This window comes from Petaurus breviceps, unplaced genomic scaffold (genome assembly GCF_028583685.1).
Source record: "Petaurus breviceps papuanus isolate PSGF00001 unplaced genomic scaffold, PetGlider_PUasm1.0 129, whole genome shotgun sequence".
Lineage (NCBI taxonomy): Eukaryota > Metazoa > Chordata > Mammalia > Diprotodontia > Petauridae > Petaurus > Petaurus breviceps.
In genome coordinates this window covers 4,631,643-4,655,603 of record NW_027185665.1, presented here as the reverse complement: position 1 = coordinate 4,655,603, position 23,961 = coordinate 4,631,643, and the positions used below count along the sequence as shown (strand labels likewise).

General features: G+C 39.5%; 1 protein-coding gene and 1 pseudogene across 2 annotated transcripts in view; both read left to right on the top strand.

Moving 5' to 3' along the window:
* Nucleotides 1-321: 321 nt before the first annotated feature.
* The window catches only part of LOC138173138 (mucosa-associated lymphoid tissue lymphoma translocation protein 1-like), a 91,618-nt gene continuing 67,978 nt past the window's right edge, over nucleotides 322-23,961 (top strand). For both annotated transcript variants that reach the window (XM_069103055.1, XM_069103048.1), the window contains exons 1-4: nucleotides 322-633; nucleotides 8,518-8,684; nucleotides 19,576-19,697; nucleotides 22,317-22,467. In XM_069103055.1, coding sequence (XP_068959156.1) covers nucleotides 431-633; nucleotides 8,518-8,684; nucleotides 19,576-19,697; nucleotides 22,317-22,467 — 643 coding nt within the window. In that variant the 5' untranslated portion in view covers nucleotides 322-430. The remainder of the gene's footprint in view (nucleotides 634-8,517; nucleotides 8,685-19,575; nucleotides 19,698-22,316; nucleotides 22,468-23,961) is intronic.
* LOC138173157 (ataxin-3-like) lies at nucleotides 19,706-22,298 on the top strand (annotated as a pseudogene).

Genomic DNA, 23,961 nt, shown 5'->3' with positions numbered 1-23,961 from the left:
GCCGCCAGCCCCGCCCCCCTGTCGGACCCTTCCCCCTCACCAGCCTCACCTCCAGCTTTGCGTAGGTTTTTCTGTTTGCTTCGTTCTGTTTTGAGGAGCCCGCCGCCAGCGGCTCGGGATCGGCACGAAGGGCGGGGACTTTCCTTGCCGGCCGCCCACTGGGAGGGGCGCGAGACCGACGCACGCACGCACGCGCTCCCCCCGCGCGATGGGCTCCCCCCTCCGCTCCGCCGCCCGGGGGCCCGGGCCGGGAAGCGCGTAGAGCCGGCAGAGAAGCAGCTTCCTCCACGGCGTGTGGTGAGACGCCCTCTGACGTGTCCTTCCGCCCCCCCGCCCCCGGCCGGGTCCTGGGAAAGAGAAGCGAGCCGAGGACGAGGACGAGGAGCGGAGAGTGGCTCCGGGGCGAAGGCGGTGCGGCGTGACGGGGGACATGTCGTCGCTGTGGGGACACGCGCTGCAGCCCTCCCCGGCGCCCGCCGCCGCCGCCAGCCCTTCCCCAGGGGCAGTCAACATTAACCGGCTGAGGGAGCCCGCGCTGCGGGGCCTCAGCGACGCCCTGGACCGAGCCGCCGAGGGCCGGGGCTGGAAGAAGCTGGCCGAGCTGGCGGGGACCCGCGGGCGCTACAGGCTCAGGTGTCCGGGGGTGGGGCCGGGCTGGGTGAGGGGCGGCAGGGGGCGGGGCGGGAGGACCAGCGGGGGGCGGGGGCGGGGAGGCAGAAAGGGGAGGGAGGGGGAGCCCTGGGCGCGCCGCCGAGGCCGGAGGGCGGTGAAGTGCGGCCAGCGCCGCCCCCTGGCCCTGCGGGGGGCTTACGGCCCGTGGCGGCACCCCCCCCCCCCCCCCCCCCGAGCGGTGCGGGGCGAGCAGGAAGCGCCCAGTGCAGGGTCCCGAAGGGAGCCAGAGGAGGCAGCGCTGTAGGGGGTGAGACGGTGGGAGGCCAAGACCCCGAGAGGAGGAGGGTTTGAGTAGAGAGCAGGGAGCCTGATGCAGCGCTGGGGCCGGAGGAGGACCGGCGGCACTGACCCAGCCCGGCAGCCCGTCTCGTTGGGCTCCGCTAAACAAGGCAGCCCGCGCCTCGGCCCGGCCGGGGAGAGCGCGGGGAAGCACCTCGGGCCCAGCAGGCGGTGACTGTTCTTCGGCTTCTCTTGTGTGCGAGGCCCCGCTGAGCAGCGGGGTGCCGAGGCAGATGAGACGCGTTAATTCGGCTCATCCGGCCGGGTGAATGGCCCCGAAGTCACAGACCTGGGCTTGAAAGGTCAGGCCAAGAGTCCGGTGTGAGGGCCGAGTCTCTGACGCTACAGTGCCACCTTACATCCCTCCTTCCAGCCTCCCTCCCGCCCATCAAGAAGGAAAGAAAAATGATGCTCATTCTACATACGGAGTTAGGCAAAACACCTCCAGGTTCGCCACGTTGTGAGGGGAAAAGCAAGAAAAAGGGAGAGTGTGCAAGTTCCTCAGTCCTCCGTCTGGTCTGCAGGTGGACGGCATCTCCATCGCGAGCCCTTGGAACTGCCCCGGCTCCCGGCGTTGGTCACAATAAGGAAGGCTGGCGCGGCGGACGATCGTTCCTGGCTCCCAGTTCTGCTCTCTGCACTTTACATCAGTTCATTGAAGCCTTCCCAGATTTTTCTGAAGCTGCCCTCTTCGCCATTACTCAGGGCTTTCTCAGACCATTCCTTACAGCATTACAGTGTATTCAGTCATTTTCCATCTGGTGGGCTTCCCCATTTCCATATTTTGGCACCACGAAAAGAGCTGTGAATATTTTTCTACCCATGGATCTTGTCCCTTTTTCTTTGACCTCCTGACATGAGAGACCTAATAGCAGCACCTGGGGACCAAAGGTTATGCACAGTTTTGTAGTCCTTTGGGCATAGGGCCAAATTGTTTTCTACAATAGTTGAGAGCAGTTCACAGCTCCACCAACAGTGCATTAGCGTACCCATTTTCCCACATCCCCTCTAGCATCTGTCATCTTTCTCCATCATCTTAGCTAATCTGATGGGAGCGATGCGATACCTCACAGGTGTTTTAATTTGAATTTCTGTAATTATTAGTGATTTGGAGCATTTTTTCATATGAGTATTGATAACTATGATTTCTTCTGAAAACCTACAGTGCACTTTCCATTGTGCTGTACTGTAATAAAACAGTATGTGGAAAGTACCGAGGGTTGTGCAAACATAGGGTTGTGGTAGTTCAGAGGAGATGGGATCAGTGAAGTATTCTTGGAAGACTTGAGTTGTGATTGGAAGGATGGCTAGGATTTTGACAGGCATATCGAGGGGGGTATTTCACATAGAAGGAATGGAATAAAAAAAAGGTGGAGGGGTTCATTCACACAGAATCACATATTTAGAGCTGAAAGAGACTCAGACATCAGCTAGTCAAGCCCCTTATGTTACAAATGAGGAAACTGAGACCCAGGAAGGTTAAATAACTTACCATGGTTACATGGGTTCTAAGAGCCTGATTTTAACCCCAGGATCTCTAATTGCATATTGAGCACTATTCCTGTACCATGTTTTTGAGGGGAGTGTTAAGTAGTGTGAGACGCATGGCACACTGGGTAAATTGCTGGCCTTGGAGAGATAGGAAGACCTAGATTTATGTCCTGTCTTTGATACCCATCATCCTTTGTCCCATGTGCCTATCCAACTACTCCCTGTCTCTCTCAAAGTCTTGTTCAAGGCTCAAATTTCCATGAAGCCTTAAGATCATCAGGTCGTAGAATTAGCACTGGAAGAGTCCTTTGAAGCCATATGATCCAACCTCTTTGTTTTATAGACCATAACATAATAGATTAGTACTGGAAAAAACCTCAGAGGTCAAGTCCAACCCTCTTACTTTGTAGATGAGGAAACTGTAGCCCAGAGAGGTCAAGTCCAAACCCAAGGTCATAGAGCTCCTCCCCTCCCTTACCACTGTGGTACCCACTTAATCTTCCTCTCTGAATTTCTGTAACAATTATGTACTGTTGCACTGGTTACTGGTCTATAAAACAAAGAGGTCGTATACTATGGTATTGTCTCTACAACTAGATTATAATATCCTGGAATGCAGGTTCCATGTATTTTTCTCCTGTGTTTTTAATAGCACCTGAAGATTAGAGAAGGAACTTAAATGCTTTTTTATTACGTCTTTCCCTCAAAATTATATCAAGCATCAGCATAAGAATCACAAAATTTCAGATTTGTAAGGGACCTCAGAGGCTATCTAGGCCCAGCAATGCCTTTTCTGCGAAATCTGGAGTCAGGCAGTTATTGCTTTGAGTGAGAACATCCCTGTGCAGATTTGGGGATGTCAGTTCACAAGCATTTATTGAGCAAATGTGCTACATGCTGTGGATGTAAAGAATAAGTAGAGAAGGTCCTTCCCTCATGGAGCTCACCTTGTAGTGAAAGAAATAACTTCTAAGTACTTAAGTACATGCATGATGAGAGCATTTCCCCCCAAAATTAGTGCCTTTTAAAGCGTTAAAGCTTAAGCTATTAAAGCTTTAAACTGCACTCAGATTTTTGGGACACTGTATAGCGCAGGTGAAAAGCAGTCTGAGAAACGAAAGCACTGGCAGCTGGGGGAACAGGAAAAATCTTCTGCAGGAGGTGGGATTGGGGTTAAGTCTTAAAGAAACCCAGGGAAAGCATAGGAAGACAAAAGTAATCAACAAGCTTTTATTAAGAATTTACTGTGTGCCAGGAACTGTGTTCAACCCTGGGGATTTAAAGAAAGGCAATATGATGGTTCCTGCCCTCGGAGGAGAAAACATGCATAAAATTGTACTTACAGAATATATGCAGGTCCTAGCAGTGTGTGGAGAAGAGGACCAGGAAAGGCACCCTTCAGAAGGTGGGATTTTAATTGAATCAGTGGAAGCCAGGAGGGGAGAGACTGAGGGAGAGCATTTCGGGCACCGGATGTCATCGGAGAGGCACAGAGTTGGGAGATGGGAGTACTTTGTCTGAGGAACAGCAGGAAGGTGTAGCGGCAAGCACCCCAAGCACGTCCTCAGGGTTTGCTGCTACCACAGGTTCTTGGATCTGCTTTGTTAAAGGAAAGCAACTCAAAATGGGTTAATAAGCTTACTTTAATCAGTCAGACATATATAGTTTACCTTGTTCAGGGGAAAAACGTCAGCACCCCGAACTTCAAAGCATACAGGCAGAATTATCAAGACAGAAATAGATCAAGTAGACAGCTTTCCAAACTGTCCAACCATTACATCCATACAACATCTGGGTTTCCACATCTGGGTTTTTCAAAGCCGGGGGGCTCTCAACAACGGCTTCCCAGAATTCAGATCAAATCACAGAACACTTCTCAAAGTGAGTCCCAAAACAAAGCTACACATCAGGGCTTATATAGCCTTCTCCTGGCTCAGAGAATGTAACAACCTTATTGACTCACTGGCCAATCAAGAAGTATCTACTGAAAAACAAGCCTCCCTGCCCAGGCTTCAGGTGCATTTTAGCCTAGGGGCAGGGAAGATCTTCCAAATTTGCATTCCCATTACAGAAGGTCAGTACAGCTAGAATATAGATTATAAAAGGGAAAGTAAAGAATAAGAAATTAGAATGATAGGAAGGAGATGGAATTTGAAGAGCTTTAAATGCTGAACAGAAGAGTTTATGTTTGATCCTGAAGGTAATAGAAGGTCCCTGGAGCTCATTGAGTGGGGAGTCATTGTGGTCAGACCTACTACGCTTTAGAAAAATCAGCTTGGTGGCTGAGTGGAGGACAGACTGGAGTGAGGAGAGGTTGAAGTCAAGGAAACCAGTTAAGCTATTAAAGCAGTCCAAGGGAGAGGTGAAGAGGGCATGCGTTGGGATTGTGGTTGTGTGAGTGGAGAGGATTCATCTACAAGAGATGTTGTAAAGATACCTGGCAGCAAATTGGATATGTGAGGTGAGTAAGAGTGAGAATGAGGTTGAGATTTCTGGCCTGGATGTTGGAGAAGATGGTGGTAGCCTTGACAGTAGTAGGAAAACTGGGAAGAGGGGACGGTTTGGGGGAAAGATAATAAACTCTCTTTTGGACATGATGAATTTGAGATGGAATAGGAATGGATATTATAGATGTGGGAATCATCTACATTTAGATGATAAGTTAACCCCATGGGAGCTGATGAGATCACCCAGTCAGATAATAGAGAGCAGAAAGAGAAGCAGGCCTAGGACAGAGCCTTGGGAGACATCCAGGGTTAATGGGCAAGTTATGGATGAAGAAACAACAAAGGAGACCAAGAAGTGGATCAGATAAGAGAACCAGGAAAGAGAACTGTCAATAAAATCCAGAGAAGAAAGGGTCTCCAGGGGAAGGCAATCAAGCGTCAGATGTTGCTGAAGGATTAAGAAGAATGAAGACTGAAAAAAGAATATTAGACTTGGCTATTAAGATAGCATTGGTAACTAGAGCAGTTTTGACTGTAAGAGATCAGAATTCACATTGCAGAATGTTTAGAAGGGAGATGAGAAAAAAGGAAGTAAAGGCACTGAACTTAGAGTTGAGCCAGAAAGAAGACAGAGAGGATAGCAGGTAGGGATGGTAAGATCAAGTGAGTTTTTAAGGATGGAGAAAACATAGGCATATTTGGAAGCGTAAGCAAAAGAGACAGTAGACAGGGAGAGAGTTAAGATAAGAGAGGAGGAAAGGTGCAATTTACTGGAGAATTTTGGTTTGTTTTGAAGCTTACATTTTGTTTTATTTATTTTTTGTACTATAAGTGGATAATTTTATTAAATTGTAAGCTTATTTTCTTTTTCTTAAATTTCATTGATTTATTTATTTTTAATTTTCAACATTTACTTCCATAAAATTTTGAGTTCAATCTGATAGAGTCTTTTCATATACATTCATATTAAATTTTCACATTAGTCATGTTGTAGAGAAGAATTAGAACCAATGGGAGAAACCATAAGAAAGAAGAAACAGGAAAAAAGAAAAAGAGAGCAAATAGTATGCTTGGATCTGCATTCAGACTCCATAGTTCTTTTTCTGGATGTGGATAGTATTTTCCATCATAAGTCTTTTGGAGAGCCTTGCATTGCTGAGAAGAGCTAAGTCTATTTGAGTTAATCATTGCACAATGTTGCTTTTACTGTGTATAATGTTCTCCTGGTTCTGTTCATCTCACTCAGCATCAGTTCATTTAAGTCTTGGTTTTTCTGAAGTCCCCCTGCTTTCTTAGAGCGCAGTAGCATTCCATTTCTTTCATATACCACAACTCGTTCAGCCATTCTCTAATTGATTGGCACTCCCTCAATTTCCAATTCTTTGCCACCACAAAAAGAGCTACTATAAATATTTTTGTACGTGTGGGTTCGTTTCCCATTTTTATGATCTCTTTGAGATACAGACCTAGAAGTGCTATTGCTGAGTCAAAGGGTATGCACAGTTTTATAGCTCTTTGGGCATAGTTACTGGAGAATTTTTTAAGGAATGGCATCCAGGGCACTTGTAAAAGGGTTGGCCTTAGCATGTAGAAGTGCCACCTCTTCATCAAGACAAAGGAGGTAATGGGGGAAGATAACTAAGTGACATCAGATAATATTTGAATGAGATAAGATAGAGGGGAGAAGGCAGCCTTCTCAGGGAATGGTCAGTGAAATATGAGGTGAGATCCTTAGCTGAGGAAAAGGATATGCTTTGGAAGTCTCAAGGAAAGACAAGATTGTTTGGTGTAAAAGCCACTATGGAGAAGGGGATACGTAATAGAGCAGGGAGCAGATAGAATGTTTGCCTTGCTGATGTAGTTGGGGATACAACTTGGTTTGGGGATACAAACTTAGTTCAATATAAATATCTTACCAAATTAATGAACATTTCTCAGATGATGATTTCTCAAATGCTTGGACTCAGAGAATTATGTTAGATCCTGGGAATACAAATATGAAAATTGACAGTCTTTTTTCTTTAGAAAGGCTTAGTTTTGATTCTCATTTTTTACACATATTAGTTGGGTGTCTGTGGAATAGTCACCTAAACTCCCTGAACCTTGGTTTTCTCAAGTGTAAAATGGGAGTCATAATACTTATAGTACATGCCTGGCATAGAAATTGCCTAGGGCCAAGACAGAGTCTTATGTAAAGTGGAGTTTTCTATAAAGGTGTTAAGCATGAAGATATTATACAGTCACATGAGGGAGCTAAAAACATCTGGCAGGTTATTTAGAAACTTTTGTTTTTGCTTTAGGACTCAATTCATAGCAAAGAGGAAAAAAAATGATCTATTTGACAAAGACATAGGAGAAATAAGTATTTCTGAAACTTAGTGTATTAACTTTCCTATAAAGTCCTATACTATACTAAAGTAATGAGTGCCATACAGAGTAATGAGAGGAAAAGGGAATGATTAAGAGATGTTATGGAGGCAGAATCAGTAAGACTTGAAAACTGATTTTGGGGAGGAGAGAGAGAAGGAAGATCAAAGAAAATTTTGAGGTTATAAACCAGGGCAAGTAGGAATCTCTGGTTTCCCTGAACAGAAATAGAGAAGTTTTGGAGTAGAGGAAGGTGGGTTGTGGTTTTTTGTTTGTTTTTTTTTTGGGGGGGGGAGGCAAAGAAAATGTGAAGATAATGACTTCAGTTATTGAAAATTTGAAGTAGTAACAGCATATTCAGATGGAAATATTCAGGGATGTGGAGATGCAGAACTGGAAAGACAGAAAGGCTGTGGGGGAGGAACAGGCCTATATAGATTTGAGAACTCATGTGAGCAGATGAAATCACCAGTGAGAAAGTGTAGAAATGAGAACTCTGTGTGGTCTTGGGGAGCATCCACACTTAAAAGTTAGGAGATGAACTGTATTCCAGCAAAGGAGATGGAGATGAAGCCATCAGACTGATGGGAAGAAAACCATGAGTTATTTTTGGAAGAGCCCAGGTTTCTTTGAGTACTAAGATAAAAATGGTGTGAGAGAATGAGATAAAGAATTAGGAGGAAGTTTGTAAACAGCATAATGGGAGGATGTTAGGAGCTAGGAAGGGCTGACCTAGATAGAGATGAGAATTGGGGGAGAGGTCATAGGTAAAAGGAGACTAGCTGAGACACAGGGATTAGAGGAAAAGGAGGTAAGAGAGTAATGACACCTAGACATTCAGTGGTTAGTCTCACGAAGTACGGCAGGAATAGCCTTTTCTCTCATTTTTCCTTCACCGCCACAGACCTTATGAGAGTTGGGACTAGATTAGGACATAAGTGGCAATGTTGGTAGCAGACAAAGTAATGCGGCTTCTCACTTCAATGGTGGTAGCAGTCCCTACCCTTAGGGGTTATGTGAAGATGTAGCACAGTGTAGATACCAGTTTTGCAGATGGTGTTGAAAGTGGAGATAGTGCCTTCCTGCCAGTGTTACCAAGTGACGAAAAGGCCTGTGAGATGCCTTGGTCAGTAAATACCAGATGATCAGATCACCCAAGGACAGATTAAATTTATATTTTCACTTCTTATTCCCTTGACAAAGTATAAAAATCTAGAAATTGACATGTGGAGTAAGTTCCTAAAAATGTTTTTATTTTCAGTCGTCTGGACTTAGAGCAATGTTCTCTTAAAGTACTGGAACCAAAAGGAAGCCCTAGTCGATGTTTACTGACGCTCCTGGGTGAAAAAGGCTGCACAGTCACGGAACTGAGTGAGTTGCTTCAGTCCATGGAACATACTGAGGTTCTCCAACTTCTGGGTCCTCCAGGTTTGTTTTTTTTCTTTAAATTTATTATTCATAGAGCCATGAGGACACTGTGATGAGAAAATAATCTCATTTAAGTGACGGAATTATGTTGCCATGATAATTGTAAATGTATTTAGTCACTTTTTCTGTTATTTGAGGAAATAACTGTAAAACAGCCTTCTTTTGAAGTCTTCAAAGGAAATTGTGATTCAGCAGGCCAATGAAATTGAGAAATGTTTATGAATAACCAAGTCTGGCCTCTAACTTTCTGAAGAATATGTGATTATAAAATTGATTTTAAAGTATGAGATCACCAACAGTGATATTTTTTAAACTTGGTTCAATATAAATATCTTCTCAAATTAGTGAACATTTGTCAAATAACTGCTTGGACTCAGAGCATTGTGTTAGGTTTGGGGGATAGAAATATGAAAATTGACAGTCTTTTTCCCTTTAGAAGCATACAGTCTAGTACAAGGATAAAACATGTAGACAGATTAATACAAGTTAGAATGTGATAAATGCATAGAAGAAAGTCAAAGGAGATGGATTAAAAGATTTGTGGAAGGGATAGATCACTTCTAGCAAAGGGCATCAGGAAGGACTTCATGACGGGGGTGTCCCCTGAGCTGACCCTTAAAAGAAGAAAAAGATTTCGCAGAAGCACATGAGGTAGAGGAGGAAAAGATGAGATTAGCTGGAGCTTCTAGTATGTGAAGGGGAGGACCTCGAATGCCAGACCAAGAAGTTTTTACTTTAATCCTTTAGTCATTGGGAAGCTACTGAAGGTTTTTTGAGCATGAGATTATAGGATCATACCTGTGCATTAAAAACACTACTTTGGGGACTCATAATGAAAGGTGCTATCCACAACAAGAGAGAACTTGATAGACTCTGAATAGAGATTGAAGCATTAAAAAATATTTTTTTCTTGCTTTTTTTTTTTTACATCATGGCTTAATGTTGAAATACTTCAAAACACCTCATATGTATAATGCATACCATATTTCTTAGCTTTTTAATGTTTGGGGGAGGGGTAGATGGAGAGAATTTAGAATGAAGGATAAAAATATATTTTTTTCTTTAAAGAAAGAAATATTATTTTGGTGGCAATGTGCAGGTTGGTTTAGAAAGGAGTGATACTAGAAACAAGGAAACTAGTTAGGAGGCAGTAGTTTAGGTAAGAATTTATGAGAATGGGAGTGGAAAGGATGGGGATTGGATGTAGAAGTAAAGTAAACAGTACTTAGCAGTTGATTGGCTGTGGAGGGGAGGGATAGTGAGGGAAAGAAGAGTCAAAGATAACTCCAAGCATTTAAGTCCAAGTGAATGGGAGAGTGGACATAAACAGAAAGGAGGAACTTAAAAGAAAGGTAGTTCTGCGGGAAAGGTGGGTTTAGTTTTGAATTTGATGTGATGGCAGGGAGCATGTGTGATATTGTCTAATACAAAGTTGGGAATAGAGGACTAAGAAAAGACTCTTGGATACAGAAATTAGCTTCACAGGCTTTGTACTTATGATAGTGATTTTTGGTTTTTTTTGCTTTTTGGAGGGGGGAGGGCAAGGCAGTTGGTGTTAAGTGACTTGCCTGAGGTCACACGGCTAGTACATATGATAGTGATTTGATTGAGGGAAGATTTCTTGTCCTCTTACTTGAAGATCTCAATTTATTAAAATTTTCAGGTACCTTAAACTCCTGCACAAAGTCCCACTCCAGTATTTCATCAGGTCATGGAGATTACCCAGGGCTCTTGAATGCTGTGCCAATTCTGGCTGGTTCTACCATGTTGTAAAAACCACAAACTATGTGTGCTTTCTGAGGACCAGCCATTCATCACCACTAGGCCACCTGTTAATTTGAGGGCGTAGTTGCAAATTGCTTTCCAGAATGGCTCTACTAATTCACAGTTCCATCACTAGTACATCAATAGTCCTGTTTTCCCTTAGCCCTTCCAACATTGGTCATTTTTGTTTTTTGTCCATTTTGCCATTTTGGTGAGAATGGAACCTCAGAGTTGCTTTAATTTAGATTTCTTTAGTTGTATGGAGCATTTTTATGTGACTGTTGATATTTTGAGTTTCTTCTCTTGATAACTGCCTATTCATTTCCTTTGACCACTTACCAGTTGGGAAATAACTCTTCTTATAATTTTGAATCAATTCTTTAGATATCTTGGAAATGCAATCTTTAACAGAGAAAGTTGCTACAAAGATTTTTTTTCCCCAGTTAACTATTTCCCTTCAAATCTTAAGTTCATTAGATTTGTTTGGATAAAGCCATTTACATTTTATGTCATTAAACTTGTCCATTTTATCTTATGTGATCTTTTTTATCCTTTTTGGTCTTGAACTTTACCTAATACCTAAATCTCAAAGGTAACTTCTTCCTTGTTCCTCTAATTTATTATATGGCCTTTGAGATCTATGTCATATATCCACTTTGTGTTTGTTTTGGCATATGGAGTAAGGTGTTGGCATAAAACTGTTATCTGCCAGACTGCTGTCCTGTTTTCCCAGAAGTTTTTGGTCAAATGGGAATCTTGAACTAGATCTCAAAGACTTCACATTAAAAAGAAAAGCCTTCTCATGATTATTAAGCTAGGTTTGAGTTTTGAGTCATATGTCACCACGAAACATTATGTATGAAATTCTGTGACCATATTTTATCCTTTAGTTTTGAGAAGCAGGATGCCACTCTGAAAAGCTCAAGTATCCCTCCTTCAAAAAGTCCTTTTTGCCCTTTTAACCTTTTTTCCCTAATGATAGAATTAACATATTCTTTTCACCATCCCTAAGACAGATTGTTCTGATAACCTACAATTTTTTCAGGGCTGTACCTAGGACACTCTCACATTTTAGGAGAAAGGCAAGAAACAAGAAAAGTATTTTGTGCTTTACCAATTATGTATTGGTTTTGGATATTTAATTTTAAAGTAGTTATGTAGTATATCTGGAATAAGAAGATAAGGAACCATTTGTCATTTGAGTATCATTAGGATGAGAAGACATATTTTGTCTTAAAAATGTTTCTATCCCAGGGCAGCTAGGTGGCGTACTGAATAGAGCACCAGCCCTGGAGTCAGGAGGACCTGAGTTCAAATGTGGCCTCAGACATTTGACATGCTTACTAGCTGTGTGACCTTGGGCAAATCACTTAACCCCAGTTGCCTTGCCTTCCCCCCTCCAAAAGAAAAGAAGAAAAAAAGAATGTTTTTATCCTCCATTCTCCTTTTCATATCCACATTTTTAAATATGACAAAAATTCTTAAATTATAGTGAGTTTGTTTTTCCTGATACTCTTGCCATTCACTCTTAAGTGTCTGGCAGATGTGTAAATATTAAAGTTGTTCTTAGAAATTATTTTTTCCTATACTTAGTTAAATATTCAGTAAGATGTTTCAGCAAAACTAGCCTTTATTTTTTTTAAAGGGGTATCCCTCCTCTGAATTCATCTGTGAATTAAATATAATTAGAAACAAACAAAAAAGAACCCCTAAACACAGTGAGGAAATATAAATAGGACTTGGAGACAGCAGTAAGTGTCCTTGATATTTGGTTTGTGTTTTATGAAGCTATAATGCTATAATCACAATGAATGGGTAGGTTATAACTACCAGCAGAAGAAAATAATTTAACTACATATAAGGGACACCGTTAACCTAAAGTCTCATGTATTTAAGAATATTACAAATCGAGAAATAGGAATTATAGGGCACTGTTTTTGTCACTTTTATTTAAACAAGAACATGTGGGATAAATGTGCTTATTGCTAGAACAAGCTTGTCTGTTGAGTTCACTGAATTCTGAATTATCTGCACACAGATTATCTACTTTGTGAATTATCTTTGATGGCCTCCCCTTTTTTAGGTAGCAGATTTTTACAGCATAAAAATTTTTTCCCTAATCAGTAAGAACTATCCAAATGGACTGTATCTAGTAGAGTTGAGCAGGGAAAAGATTGGATATGTTCAGAAACGAGGAAGGAGAGAGGTGAAAGTGGTTCAGTTATGACTGAATATTTTTCAGATTATTATTTAACAATTACTGCATTTCTTCATGGGATCTACAATCCTCTTCCACTACAGTCCATCCTCACCTTCTCTCATAGGTGTCTTCTTATTTATGTTTACCTGCAGATCTTTCACAGGATTAACCCATTGTCCTCTTTCTGAGTCTTTGCTTTTTTGTGGGTATCAGTGCAATACCCACTCATTGAACAAGCATTTGGTAAGTGCCTGCTGCTTGTCAGGCAGTGTGGTAGGTTGTGGGCATACAAGTACAAAGAACGAAATGGCTCCTACTCACAAGGAGCTTATATTCTAATTGGGGAAATAACAAGTGTAAGTCAGTAAATACAAAGTACTTAAATACGGGGGAGGGAGAACACTAGCAATTGTGAGGAAGGCTATGATGCTAGAATTGAGTCTTAAAAGAAGAGAGGAATTCAGGGAAGCAGAGGTAAGGAGGAAGTGCATTTTGGGGCCTGGGGAATGGAGTGTTATTTTTGAGGCACAGAGAAAAGGCCAGTCTGGCTCTATGGGACGGGAAATCATTTCTCATGAGGCTGCAACGATAGGTTGGGACTAGGCTCTGCAGGTCGTCAGAAGCCAAACAGATGAGTTTGTATTTGCTTCTCGGCAGTAAACCACTAGAGTTAATTGACGAGTCACATAGTTCTGAGATTAAGGGAAATCACTTTATCAGGAATGTGTAGGACGGATTGGAGTGGTAAGAGACTAGGCAGAGAGACACATTAGGAATTATGGTGCCGTTGGTAAAAAAACAGGAGCTCGTAAGGGGAAAGGTAACGAATTCAGTTTTGGGCACGTTGAGTTCAAGATGTCTCTGGGACAGCCATCTGTTATCCATCAATCTCATTTTATGATAGATCCACCTACATTTTCTGGACATAGATTTCCTCAGTGAGACCCCTTAATTCATTTTCTTGCTCTTAAGAAATTTGTACTTTGTAATAGCAATTAGCATACACTTTTCCATTGCCCTTTGGGTTATCCATAATTTTATTTCTTTGGAAACTGGGATGCTTTGAGATTTGTAACTATACAGCATCATTTGGAGAAAATTTGTATTAAAAAGATAGAATTTTGTGCCAGGGAGCAGCTGAAATTTATTAAAAGCACCACATAACATTTTTTTTTTAACTTTTTCAGTGTTTTTATTGGTTGTGCTGCTTTTTTCCCTCTTTTTCTTTTTTGTCTTTAGAAAACACTTTTTATCATATGGGTTGGCTCTATGGGAGGGGGAGACAGGGATACTGGGGAAGACTGATGATGCACAAAACAGAAGACATAAAACCTTTAAAAAGCACTCCCATAATTTTCCAAATGCAGTTCAGTCTGTTCTCTTCAATGCTGAATCCTACTTACTGTCCATTTGCAGAATATGCCCCAAATATATGTATTACTGTTCAGTATACTGGCCTACTTAATACTGTATTAAATTAATAACAGTCATGATAATAAATAATACTAGCTCACATTTGTAAAGCACTTCAAAGTTTACAGATTATTTTCTTCACAACCCTATGAGGTAGGGTATTTTTCCCCAAAGCTAAATATATTTTAAAATTTTTAAATTATTCCTTTTATATATTCATGTTCCTCTCCCTCCATGAACATATTTGGAAGCAAACTATATTCAGAATGTTTGAGATAATCATTACTACTGTTTGATGTTGGAGTGCTTACTTGTATCTCCTAACTTTAACTGTGTCCCAGTTATCCCTCAATCAACTCACAAGTATGTATTAAATTTTTACTTCAAAATGTATTTAGATTGGGGCGGCTAGGTGGCGCATTGAATAGAGCACCGATCCTGGAGTTAGGAGGACCTGAGTTCAAATGCGGCCTCAGACACTTAACACAAAAACTAGCAGTGTGACCTTGGGCAAGTCACTTAACCCCAGTTGCCCCCCAAAAAAAAAGGCAAAATGTATTTAGATTTTTAAATCTGCTAGGTTCCAAAAGCAGTCATTATCAGTACCTTTTTTCTTGACAAATATACAAAATTATAACTGATCTTATAACTTTGTTTGAATTGGTTAGATAATTCTGCATTGGCTATAAATAACAAGTTGGTGTGATGGAGTCATTTAGAGGGCCTTTTTTCATTTCTAATGTATTGCTGCGTTGAAAAAAAATCAGTTGTGCTATTGTTTTTTTCACCATTTTTTTTATTTACGTCTCCAAGCCGAGGCCAGTATTGATAGTGTTTTGCAGTTTTCAGAGCATTTTTGCTTACATTTTAAAAAATAATGTATTTATTGTTATTCTGAACTTGAAAATACCAACATATATATATATATATATACATGCAATTACATGTATAAAGAACTAATAAAGAGGATTGTACATGAAATTCTGAATCTATATTACAGCCTGCTTTTTAAAAGTATGTAATAAATAAATCATGTTAGTTTCAACGATCTCTTACTTGTCTGTTTCTCCTTTCTGTGCATTAAAAAATACTTCAGTGCTCCTTTTCTACCTTCTTGGTGTCACCATTGCTGTTCTTCCTCCTCCCTTTCTGTTCCCATTTAAAAAAACAAAACAAAACATTGGATGGCTAGGTGGCACAGTGAATAGAGCACTGATCCTGGAGTTAGGAGGACCTGAGTTCAAATGTGGCCTCAGACATTTAACACTTACTAGTCTCATGACCTTGGGCAAGTCACTTAACCCCAATTGCCCTCCCCTTCCCCCTCCAAAAAACAAAAAAATAAAAAAAAAAACCAACAAAATAAAACTAAGCCCATGTAACAGATAAGTAAAGTCAAGCAACACAGTCAAGATTGTCCTTTGCTGCACTGAAAATGGCTTTGTCCTGGGAGGATGGGATTGGCCTATAGGGAAACATATGTTACTTATAGATGTACAAACTTTTGGGGAATATCATATTAATCTTCCTTGCAACACAAAAAGGTTTTTTCAGGATTAATGTTAAAATTCAAAAAGTAGCAGTTATTTTTAATAGCTGTCTGGGCAAGAGGATACTTTTGAGTAATTATCTTATGAGTGTAGGGGCATTCCTTATATTATCAGCTTCTAGAGGTGCAGATACATAGTCAATTTTGAGAAGAGTTTTATTTGTAAAAGTAAAACTATTATATACATTGATACATTTAAGTTGATAGGCACAGTAGAAAGATTTCTGAAAAGCTGTAATTGTATTTTAAGTGCAGGAGGAAAGAAAATTTCTTAAAAGGAATTTGTGGTGAATCTTTTTTAGAAAATGCAGAATCACCCCCTAACATCTTTTTTATGTTTTTAATTTTTATATATCAAGGCTTCAACACAAATGCATATGTTTTATTTACAGGTGTTGCATGCATTCACTTGCATAAATACTAAGTTTCATTATATTGTGTAATATTTTCTGAGGCTTACAGGAAATCAAGTCACCTGTCAGACTACCCACAGATAATATCTAAGAATGTGTTTATTTGCCCAGAAGTTATGCATATCCTTTTAAATAGAATTTTCATTTATATTCAATAGCTATCATATATATCTAGATATACATTAAATTCCATGTATCTGTGATGTCCTTAATTATAATTGCCTAGCTTCTCACTCTCATGTGAGTTAAATGGGTGGCTGAGGGTAAAACATATACTCTTTTATCACAGTTGTAATACATGTAAGGAAGGAAATGAGTGGGTAGAACAAGAGAATCAAGTGTTGAGAGTGCTGTTCTTTACTGAGAGCAGTTTTTAAAATAATATTACATCTTAATTCCCAACTGTGAAGCAACATGTAGGCTTAGTAGACTCAGTTTTATGTTAGAAAACCAAACTACAGAAGGTATTTGGAGTACATTACAGAATTAGAAAATCTTAGATTTGAGAGGGACGTTATTTAGCTCAATTACCTACCTAGGCCAGGAAATCTTTTTAACATAATTCCTGGCAAATGGTTATCTAGTCTAATAATTCCATTGACAAGAAGTTTGAAGCTTAGTGCATTTTTAAAAAATAGCTGATACTATTGTTGAACAGTACTACATAGGAATTTTAAAAATCCCTTTTTGGACATATATGATTGTGTTTTTGCTATTACCCGAGAATATTTGTTAGGGCAAATTATTAAATAGTTTTAAGAGCATACTGTTCTCCTTCTGACAGAGAGGTGATAAACTCAAGAATGAAGCATATTTTTTCAAATACAACCAATGTTAGAATTCATTTTGCTTTACTATACATATTTGTTACAAAGGTTTTGTTTTTCTTTTTTCCCCTCAATTTGGAGGAGGAGGAAGTAGAAAGAAAGAGGAAAGGAGGAAGCTATGGTGAGGGTTGCTGTAACAAAAAGAAAAGAAATGATCATTGATATTTGCTTTTGAAATGCACGGAGGAAAAAAAAACCAGAATAAGACCAGAAGGAATCACAGACTAACTGGTGTGGGGAGATGTCAGTAATGGAGCCTAGAAAGGAGTGAAGGCTGGCTTGAGCACTTCCTTAGAATGGTGGTTCCAGGAAGAGCTTATCCATCAGAGGAAGAGGCCTCAGAGGCCAAGGCATTTTCCAGGGTGAGAAGACCACAAGGGGAGAGGCATCTTACAAGGAAAGAAGGTTGTTGTTGGGGATAGTGAAGTCTAGAGAGCCAAGATGGGAGCTGGGAGAGTTAGGAAGGAGGAGTGAGCATAGCTGGCTCATGCACTTCCTTAGAATGGAGGCTCCAAGAGGGAATGTTTTTATAGTGCTATTTTAGTTGATGTTTAAATTCAGAATTTAAGAAATAGAAACAAATGAATTGAAAAGTGGTAGGAAAAAATAATAGCTAACATTTATACAGTACATGAAGTTTTACAAAGCACTATACATGCATTATCTCATTTGATTCTCACAATTGTGAGATAGATGTTACTGTATGGGGTAACTGGGTCCCAGAGAGGTTAAGTGGGTGGCCTAGAGTTTCACAGTTAGTGTTCAATGCAGGATTCTTGACTCCAAGTCCAGCACTCTGTCTACTATACCACCTAGAGAGAAAGAATGATGAACTCTTAAGTTCTCTCAGGGTTTTGTTTTTTAAATATTTTCTGCATCCTCCAGCGTCTGCTCCCCTCTCTAGAATACTAAGGGTTCGTTAAATCATAGAATCATAGATTTATAACTTAAAAAGGGAAGCACTCTTGAGGCCCACTGAGTTTATGACTCTCCCAATATCACACAGGTTGGAACATAGCATTTAAATAGAATAATGAGAAACTTGAAAAGCCTGGCTGGGGCCAAATCAAGGAGGGTCTTATGTGCCAGAGTAAAGAGCTTTGATAGTTGAAAAAACTTTACTTGGGAAATAGGGAAAAGACATGATCAAAATCCCAATATATATGGATCTTTTATTCAACAATTCTTCAAATTCTTTCAGTGTTTTAAATCTTTTCCCTAACACAGTTTCACCATCCTAAAGTTCTTTTGACAGAACTTCTATACCAGATATTAAGATATATTACTAGTGATATGAATATCACACCATAAAGCATATCTTTATAAGTCATATGTTCAACTATTTTAAAATGAAATAAAACCTTTTACTAGAAATATTCAGCACAATGCTTTTACTATAAATTTTTAGCACTATGGTAGGGCACAGGACATTAATAATGTATATTGTGTTATAAAATATACCTTCAAAATAATAATGTTTATATTGCTCTATGTTCCAGGTACTGTGCTAAGTAGTTTATAATTGTCACATTTCATCCTCACAGCAACACCAGGAAATAGGTGCTATTATTTTCTCCATATTACAGTTAAAGAAACTGAGACTAAGTGATCTGCTCAGGGTCGCACAACTAGTAAGTGTATAAGACCAGATTTGAACTCAGATCTTCCTCACTCCGGGCCTGTTGCTCTATCCATACACAATTTCACTGCCTGAATAATAGCCCTTTACTTTACAAGAATTTTTTAAAAATCAAGTTTATTTTATAATTTTGTTCTATATCTGATAGTTACTGTTTTATCCAGAGGAAACTGCTGAAATGTCAGTTCCATTCATTTTGCAAAAATTGATTGAGTACCTACTGTATGCCAGGCACTGTAATAGGTTCCTAGTAGGGTGCAAAGATGAAAAAGTCACAGTCCCTGCTCCGAAGGAGTTTAAAGTCTAGTAGCAGAGGTAAAATATGCACACTAATAAATTTAATATAAAGTAGAATGTAATAAATGCAGAAGTGCAATTCGAAGAAAAGGGAGAAGAGTATGTCTGGCTAAGGGATCTGGGGACACTTCATGACTTCCTGCATTTGAGTCAACTCAGTGAAGAATGGTTACAATTTTAACCGAAAGAGATAGGGATGGGTAAGTTTCCAAGGCATAGGGAATAGTGTGAGCAAAGACACAAAGACGTGTAATTTGGTGGATGTTTTAAAGACTGACAAGTATTTTAGTTGATTTTAGAGGAGCGTATAGGAAAGAAAATAGTGTTATGAAAAGGTTGAGTGTTTATAAAGGGCCTTGAATTTGATCCTAAAGAGTTTGGGTTAATCTGTAGCAGAATCACAACATTTATAACAACATCTCATATGTGTTAAATGCTTTAAAGTTTTCAAAATGCTTTATGTACCTTATCTCATTTGACTAATGTTTGAATAATATATTAAAGGACCTGTACTGTTTACACCCCACTCTATCATGATATTTTGCAGTGAGCAAACTAGAAATGTTTTTGTTAGATGTGCTTTTTTCTGAATAACTTTCCAGAACCATTGCATTCACTTCTCCTTCTATAAACTTGACATACAGATTTTCTATTGGAAACTTATAACAAATAAATTCACAGCCTAATTGCAAAATTTTCATTTAATTTGGGGAATAATAATTAGGAAAGTTTCTTTCTCATCATTTTATCACATAGTAAAATCAATTTTTTTGTTTTTTTCCCTCAAAGGAATAAAGATTATTGTAAACCCCGTCTCAAAGGCTATATTAGCAGGACAATATGTCAAGCTTTGTTGTCGGGCAACTGGACATCCTTTTGTGCAGTATCAGTGGTTCAAAATGAAAAAAGAGGTAAAAGCTTCTAAAATTTACATAAGTTCAAACAGATTGATAAGAGAATTAGGAAAAGTAAATTAGTGTACTGAATATGTTTGGGGGAATTTCTTTTAAGGTACTCATAAAAATTGTATTAACTTTGCAGTTTATTTCATTAGATGTTATTCTAGCACCACTTAGTGCAGTTGGAGTTCTTTGGTCAGTTCTTTGGTACATTTTCCATGTAATGTGGTACCCCTGATCTTTTGCACCTTTTACATAATAGAATGTTTTGGATCAGTAAAAATGGTAATATTCCAAAATTAATAACCTCTTTTATTGGGTTTTTCTTAAAACCTTAGTTCTTTTATGTTGACTCTAATAATAGATATGCCATTGAAAAAACTTGTTTCTTTTTTTTTTTTTTAAGCAATGGGGTTAAGTAACTTGTTCAAGGTTACACGGCCAGTTATTTTTTGTATTTTGTGTGGGTGTTAATTATCTGAGGCCGGAACCGATCCCAGGTCTCCCGACGCTGGGGCCGGCACTCTTACTGTGCCACCTGGCCACCCCCCAAAAAAACTTGTTTCTTTATGGTTACTTAACTCATAAAAATATTTTACACAAAATAGCAGAGGAGCAATTTCTAATCCCTATTAGATGTGAGTAATTGAGCTATTTTTTAAAAATTGTAGTATAGTCAATTTTCTATTACATAAGATAATGGGTAGTCACCTTTTGTGATAGAATAATCTATGCAGAATTGTCCATCCCAGAAGCTGAGCAAATAGTGAAGTAGTAAATTAGTGATGCAGGTTAAATGAGGGCATTCTGGTTATTCTGGTTGATCAGTCCCTTTCCTCCTCCACACTTTGTTTACCCCTGTTAAATTACTTATCTTTCACAAAGACTGATGTTGAAGTTTACTTTATGATTAATAAACAGCAAAGTAGAAGTATAGTATAAGTACTAACAATATTTGAAGAGAAAACAAACAGCAAAGTAATCAGAAGTTAAGGGAGGAGATAGCCATTGATTGGGGAATGACTGAATATGTGGTAAATGAATGAAATGGAATAGTGAAGAAAGTGAAGTGAAAAAATGAGGATTATGAAGGAAGGATTATGGAGGAAGCAGAGAAAGATGTGTATAAACTGATGCAAAGTGAAAAAAACAGAACCAGAAAAGAAATAATCATGAAACTCTAGTGGTCATTTTGCTCAAAAGAAGCACCTTCTTTTTTTAGCCCCAGAAGTGGGAGACTATGGGTATGAAACACTATAGACTTTTAAAATGTGTTGTTTAGATTGGCTAAATCATTTTCTTTCCTGTTTAGTCTTTGTTATGAAAGATGTCTCTGAGAGCTGTGGCAGGGGGCGGGGCGTGGCTTGACATGGAGGTGGGCTCCACACAAATAAACATGGAGTCCATCTTCCACGAGAAACACGAAGGCTCACTCTGTACTCAACATTGTCTGAATCATCTGTTGCAAGGGGAATATTGTAGCCCTGTGGAATTATCCTGTATGAAGAAGAAAGGATGAGGATGACAGAGGGAGGAGTCACTAGTGAAGACTATCAAACGTTTTTACAGCAACCTTCAGGAAATATGGATGACAGTGGTTTTATCTCTGTTCAAGTTATAAGCAATGCCTTGAAAGTTTGGGGTTTAGAGCTAATCTTCTTCAATAGCCCAGAGTATCAAAGGCTTGGGATCAATCCTATAAATGAAAGATCATTTATATGCAATTATAAGGAACATTGGTTTATGGTTCGAAAATTAGGAAAACAGTGGTTTAACCTAAATTCTCTCTTGATGGGTCCAGAATTAATATCAGATACTTACCTTGCACTTTTCTTGGCTCAGTTACAACAGGAAGATTATTCCATATTTGTAGTTAAGGGTGAGCTACCAGACTGTGAAAATGATCAGCTCCTGCAGATGGTTTGGGTACCACAAATGCATAGACCAAAACTCATTGGAAAAGAATTAGCTCACCTAAAAGATCAGAATACAGAAAACAGATCTAGAGCAGTCTTTAGAAGTAAGGCATTCATGTGATGGAACAGGAATGTTAGATGAAGATGAAGAGAATCTACAGAGAGCTCTAGCACTAAGTCAACAGGAAATTGGTATGGAAGATGAAGAAGCAGGTCTGCATGGAGCAATTCAACTTAGTATGCAAGGTGACTCCAGAAATAATATTTCGGAAGATATTCCACAGATATCAGGTACAAATTCACCAACATCTCTTACTTCAGAAGAACTATGAAAGAGAAGAGAAGCCTGCTTTGAAAAGTAAAGTAGTTGATACTGAATTAAAACTGCATGTTTAAAAAATTAAAAAATAAAATAAAAGATGTTTCTCTGGGAAGAGGAGAGAGAGGGATCCATTGGGAAATTTAAGTGATGTAAAATCAAAAGATACAAATAAAAATAAAGGGAAAGTAGCTTTTTCATGAGGATTGAGTATATTTTCAAACATTTTAATCATAAAAGAATTTTTTTAAACCAGGAGTTGTTCCAAAAGAAGAATCATACATGTTACATATTTTCAGAGATCATGAATTATACATTTTAGGCTTCTTAATTTTTAATTTCTTAAAGTTATTTCTAAAAGAATCATTCCTTTTTTGTTATTAACTTTTGACACAGATTCCACATGGGAATTCACCAGAGCTTATTTTTAATCCAGTACTTGTAAAGGATTCTGGCTTTTATGTTTGTCGAGTGAATAATAATTCTGCCTTTGAATTCAGCGAGTGGGCACAGCTGGATGTTTGTGAAGTCTCTGAAGGTTCTTGTAGTAAGTGTCAAATTAAATTTCTCTTAATTTGGGGGTGGGAAGGAATATATTTGCTTTTTCTCCTAATACTATTTGCTCTGGGAAAGAATTAATAGTATTACTTAAAACTAATTTAAATCCCCCCCCTCCATTTTCTTCTGAAGCTCTGTATCAGCAATGCCATATTCACAATGCCTATAGAGATTACAAATATGCTGATATAATTATCCATCACAAAATACGTCATGTTTGCCATATGGGGAAATAAACTAGAAAATTTATTAAGATACCAAAAGACTGAGTCCCAAAACCAGAAAGTGAAAGCCATCAGAGTAGTTATGACATTGGCACAGATAGATAAAGTAGAAAGCACCCACATTTTCAAGCCTTTAAAACAGAACAGCCTACCTCAGGCAAAGGTCCTCCTCTCCCCACTCACAGCAACCACCCAGCGTCCTGGAAGCATGCTCCCAGCAGCTCCGGCCCCTGGCAGTCCTCAGCAGGAGTCCTTAGCAGAAAGTCCTTAGCAGTCCTAACAAAAAAAAAAAAATGGCTTCGCGCTGCCACTGCCTCTGCTGCTGCCGCCGCCACCGTCACAACCACCGCCAACCGCGGCCAGCCACCGCAGGACCGCTAGCTCGGCTTTCACTTTCTCTTGCTTTCCGCTTTCTCTTGCTCCGCCCCTTCCTGCTACGTCAGCACGTCCTTGGCTTTCGCTTTCTCTGGCTTTCGCTTTCTCTGGCTTTCGCTTTCTCTGGCTTTCACTTTCGCTTGCTCTGCCCCTTCCTGCTATGTCAGCACGTCCATGGGGCATGGAAGATCTTTAAATCCCAAAACCTTACAAGCTCATGTTTAATCTAAATCATGATAATAAAATAAATTTGAAATAAGTTGAGAACATGTATTGTAGTATTTATTTTTATCTCTACCCAGGTGGCTAAGATTTGTGCATTTTATAAAACAAAATAAAGTTCTTTGGAACTCAGTTATGTTTCTCATTAAGATTTAATGGGTTCTCAGTTATGTGGTTCATGGAAACTTCAATCCAATAAGCATTTATTAGGTGCCTACTATGTATAAGACAAATGTGCTAGGCACTAGAAATACAAAGACAAAAATGAAGCCTTTCCTCAAGGAGCCTACATTTGTACTGAGGGGGAAGGGACAGGACAGGACAAATGCACAGTTAATAAAGTACTGACAACTGGAGGGAATCTAGAAAGGCCACTCATAAGAAGGCCACTAGAACTGAATCTTGAAGGAAGTTATTAACTCCAAGAGGCAAAAGTGAGAAGGGAGTGAGCATTTCTGGTACTAGGGGCTGGAGGAAGGCCAGAGAGGGAACGTCTTGTATCAGGAACAGCAAATTGGCCAATATAACATAGAATATATCATGTCAGTCTAGAAAGAAAATTATAGCCAGATTGTGAAGGACGTTAAATTCCAAACAGAGAAATGTATATTTTTCTTTATAGAAGTGATAGGTTGCTACTGAAGTTTCTTGGGCAAGGGAGA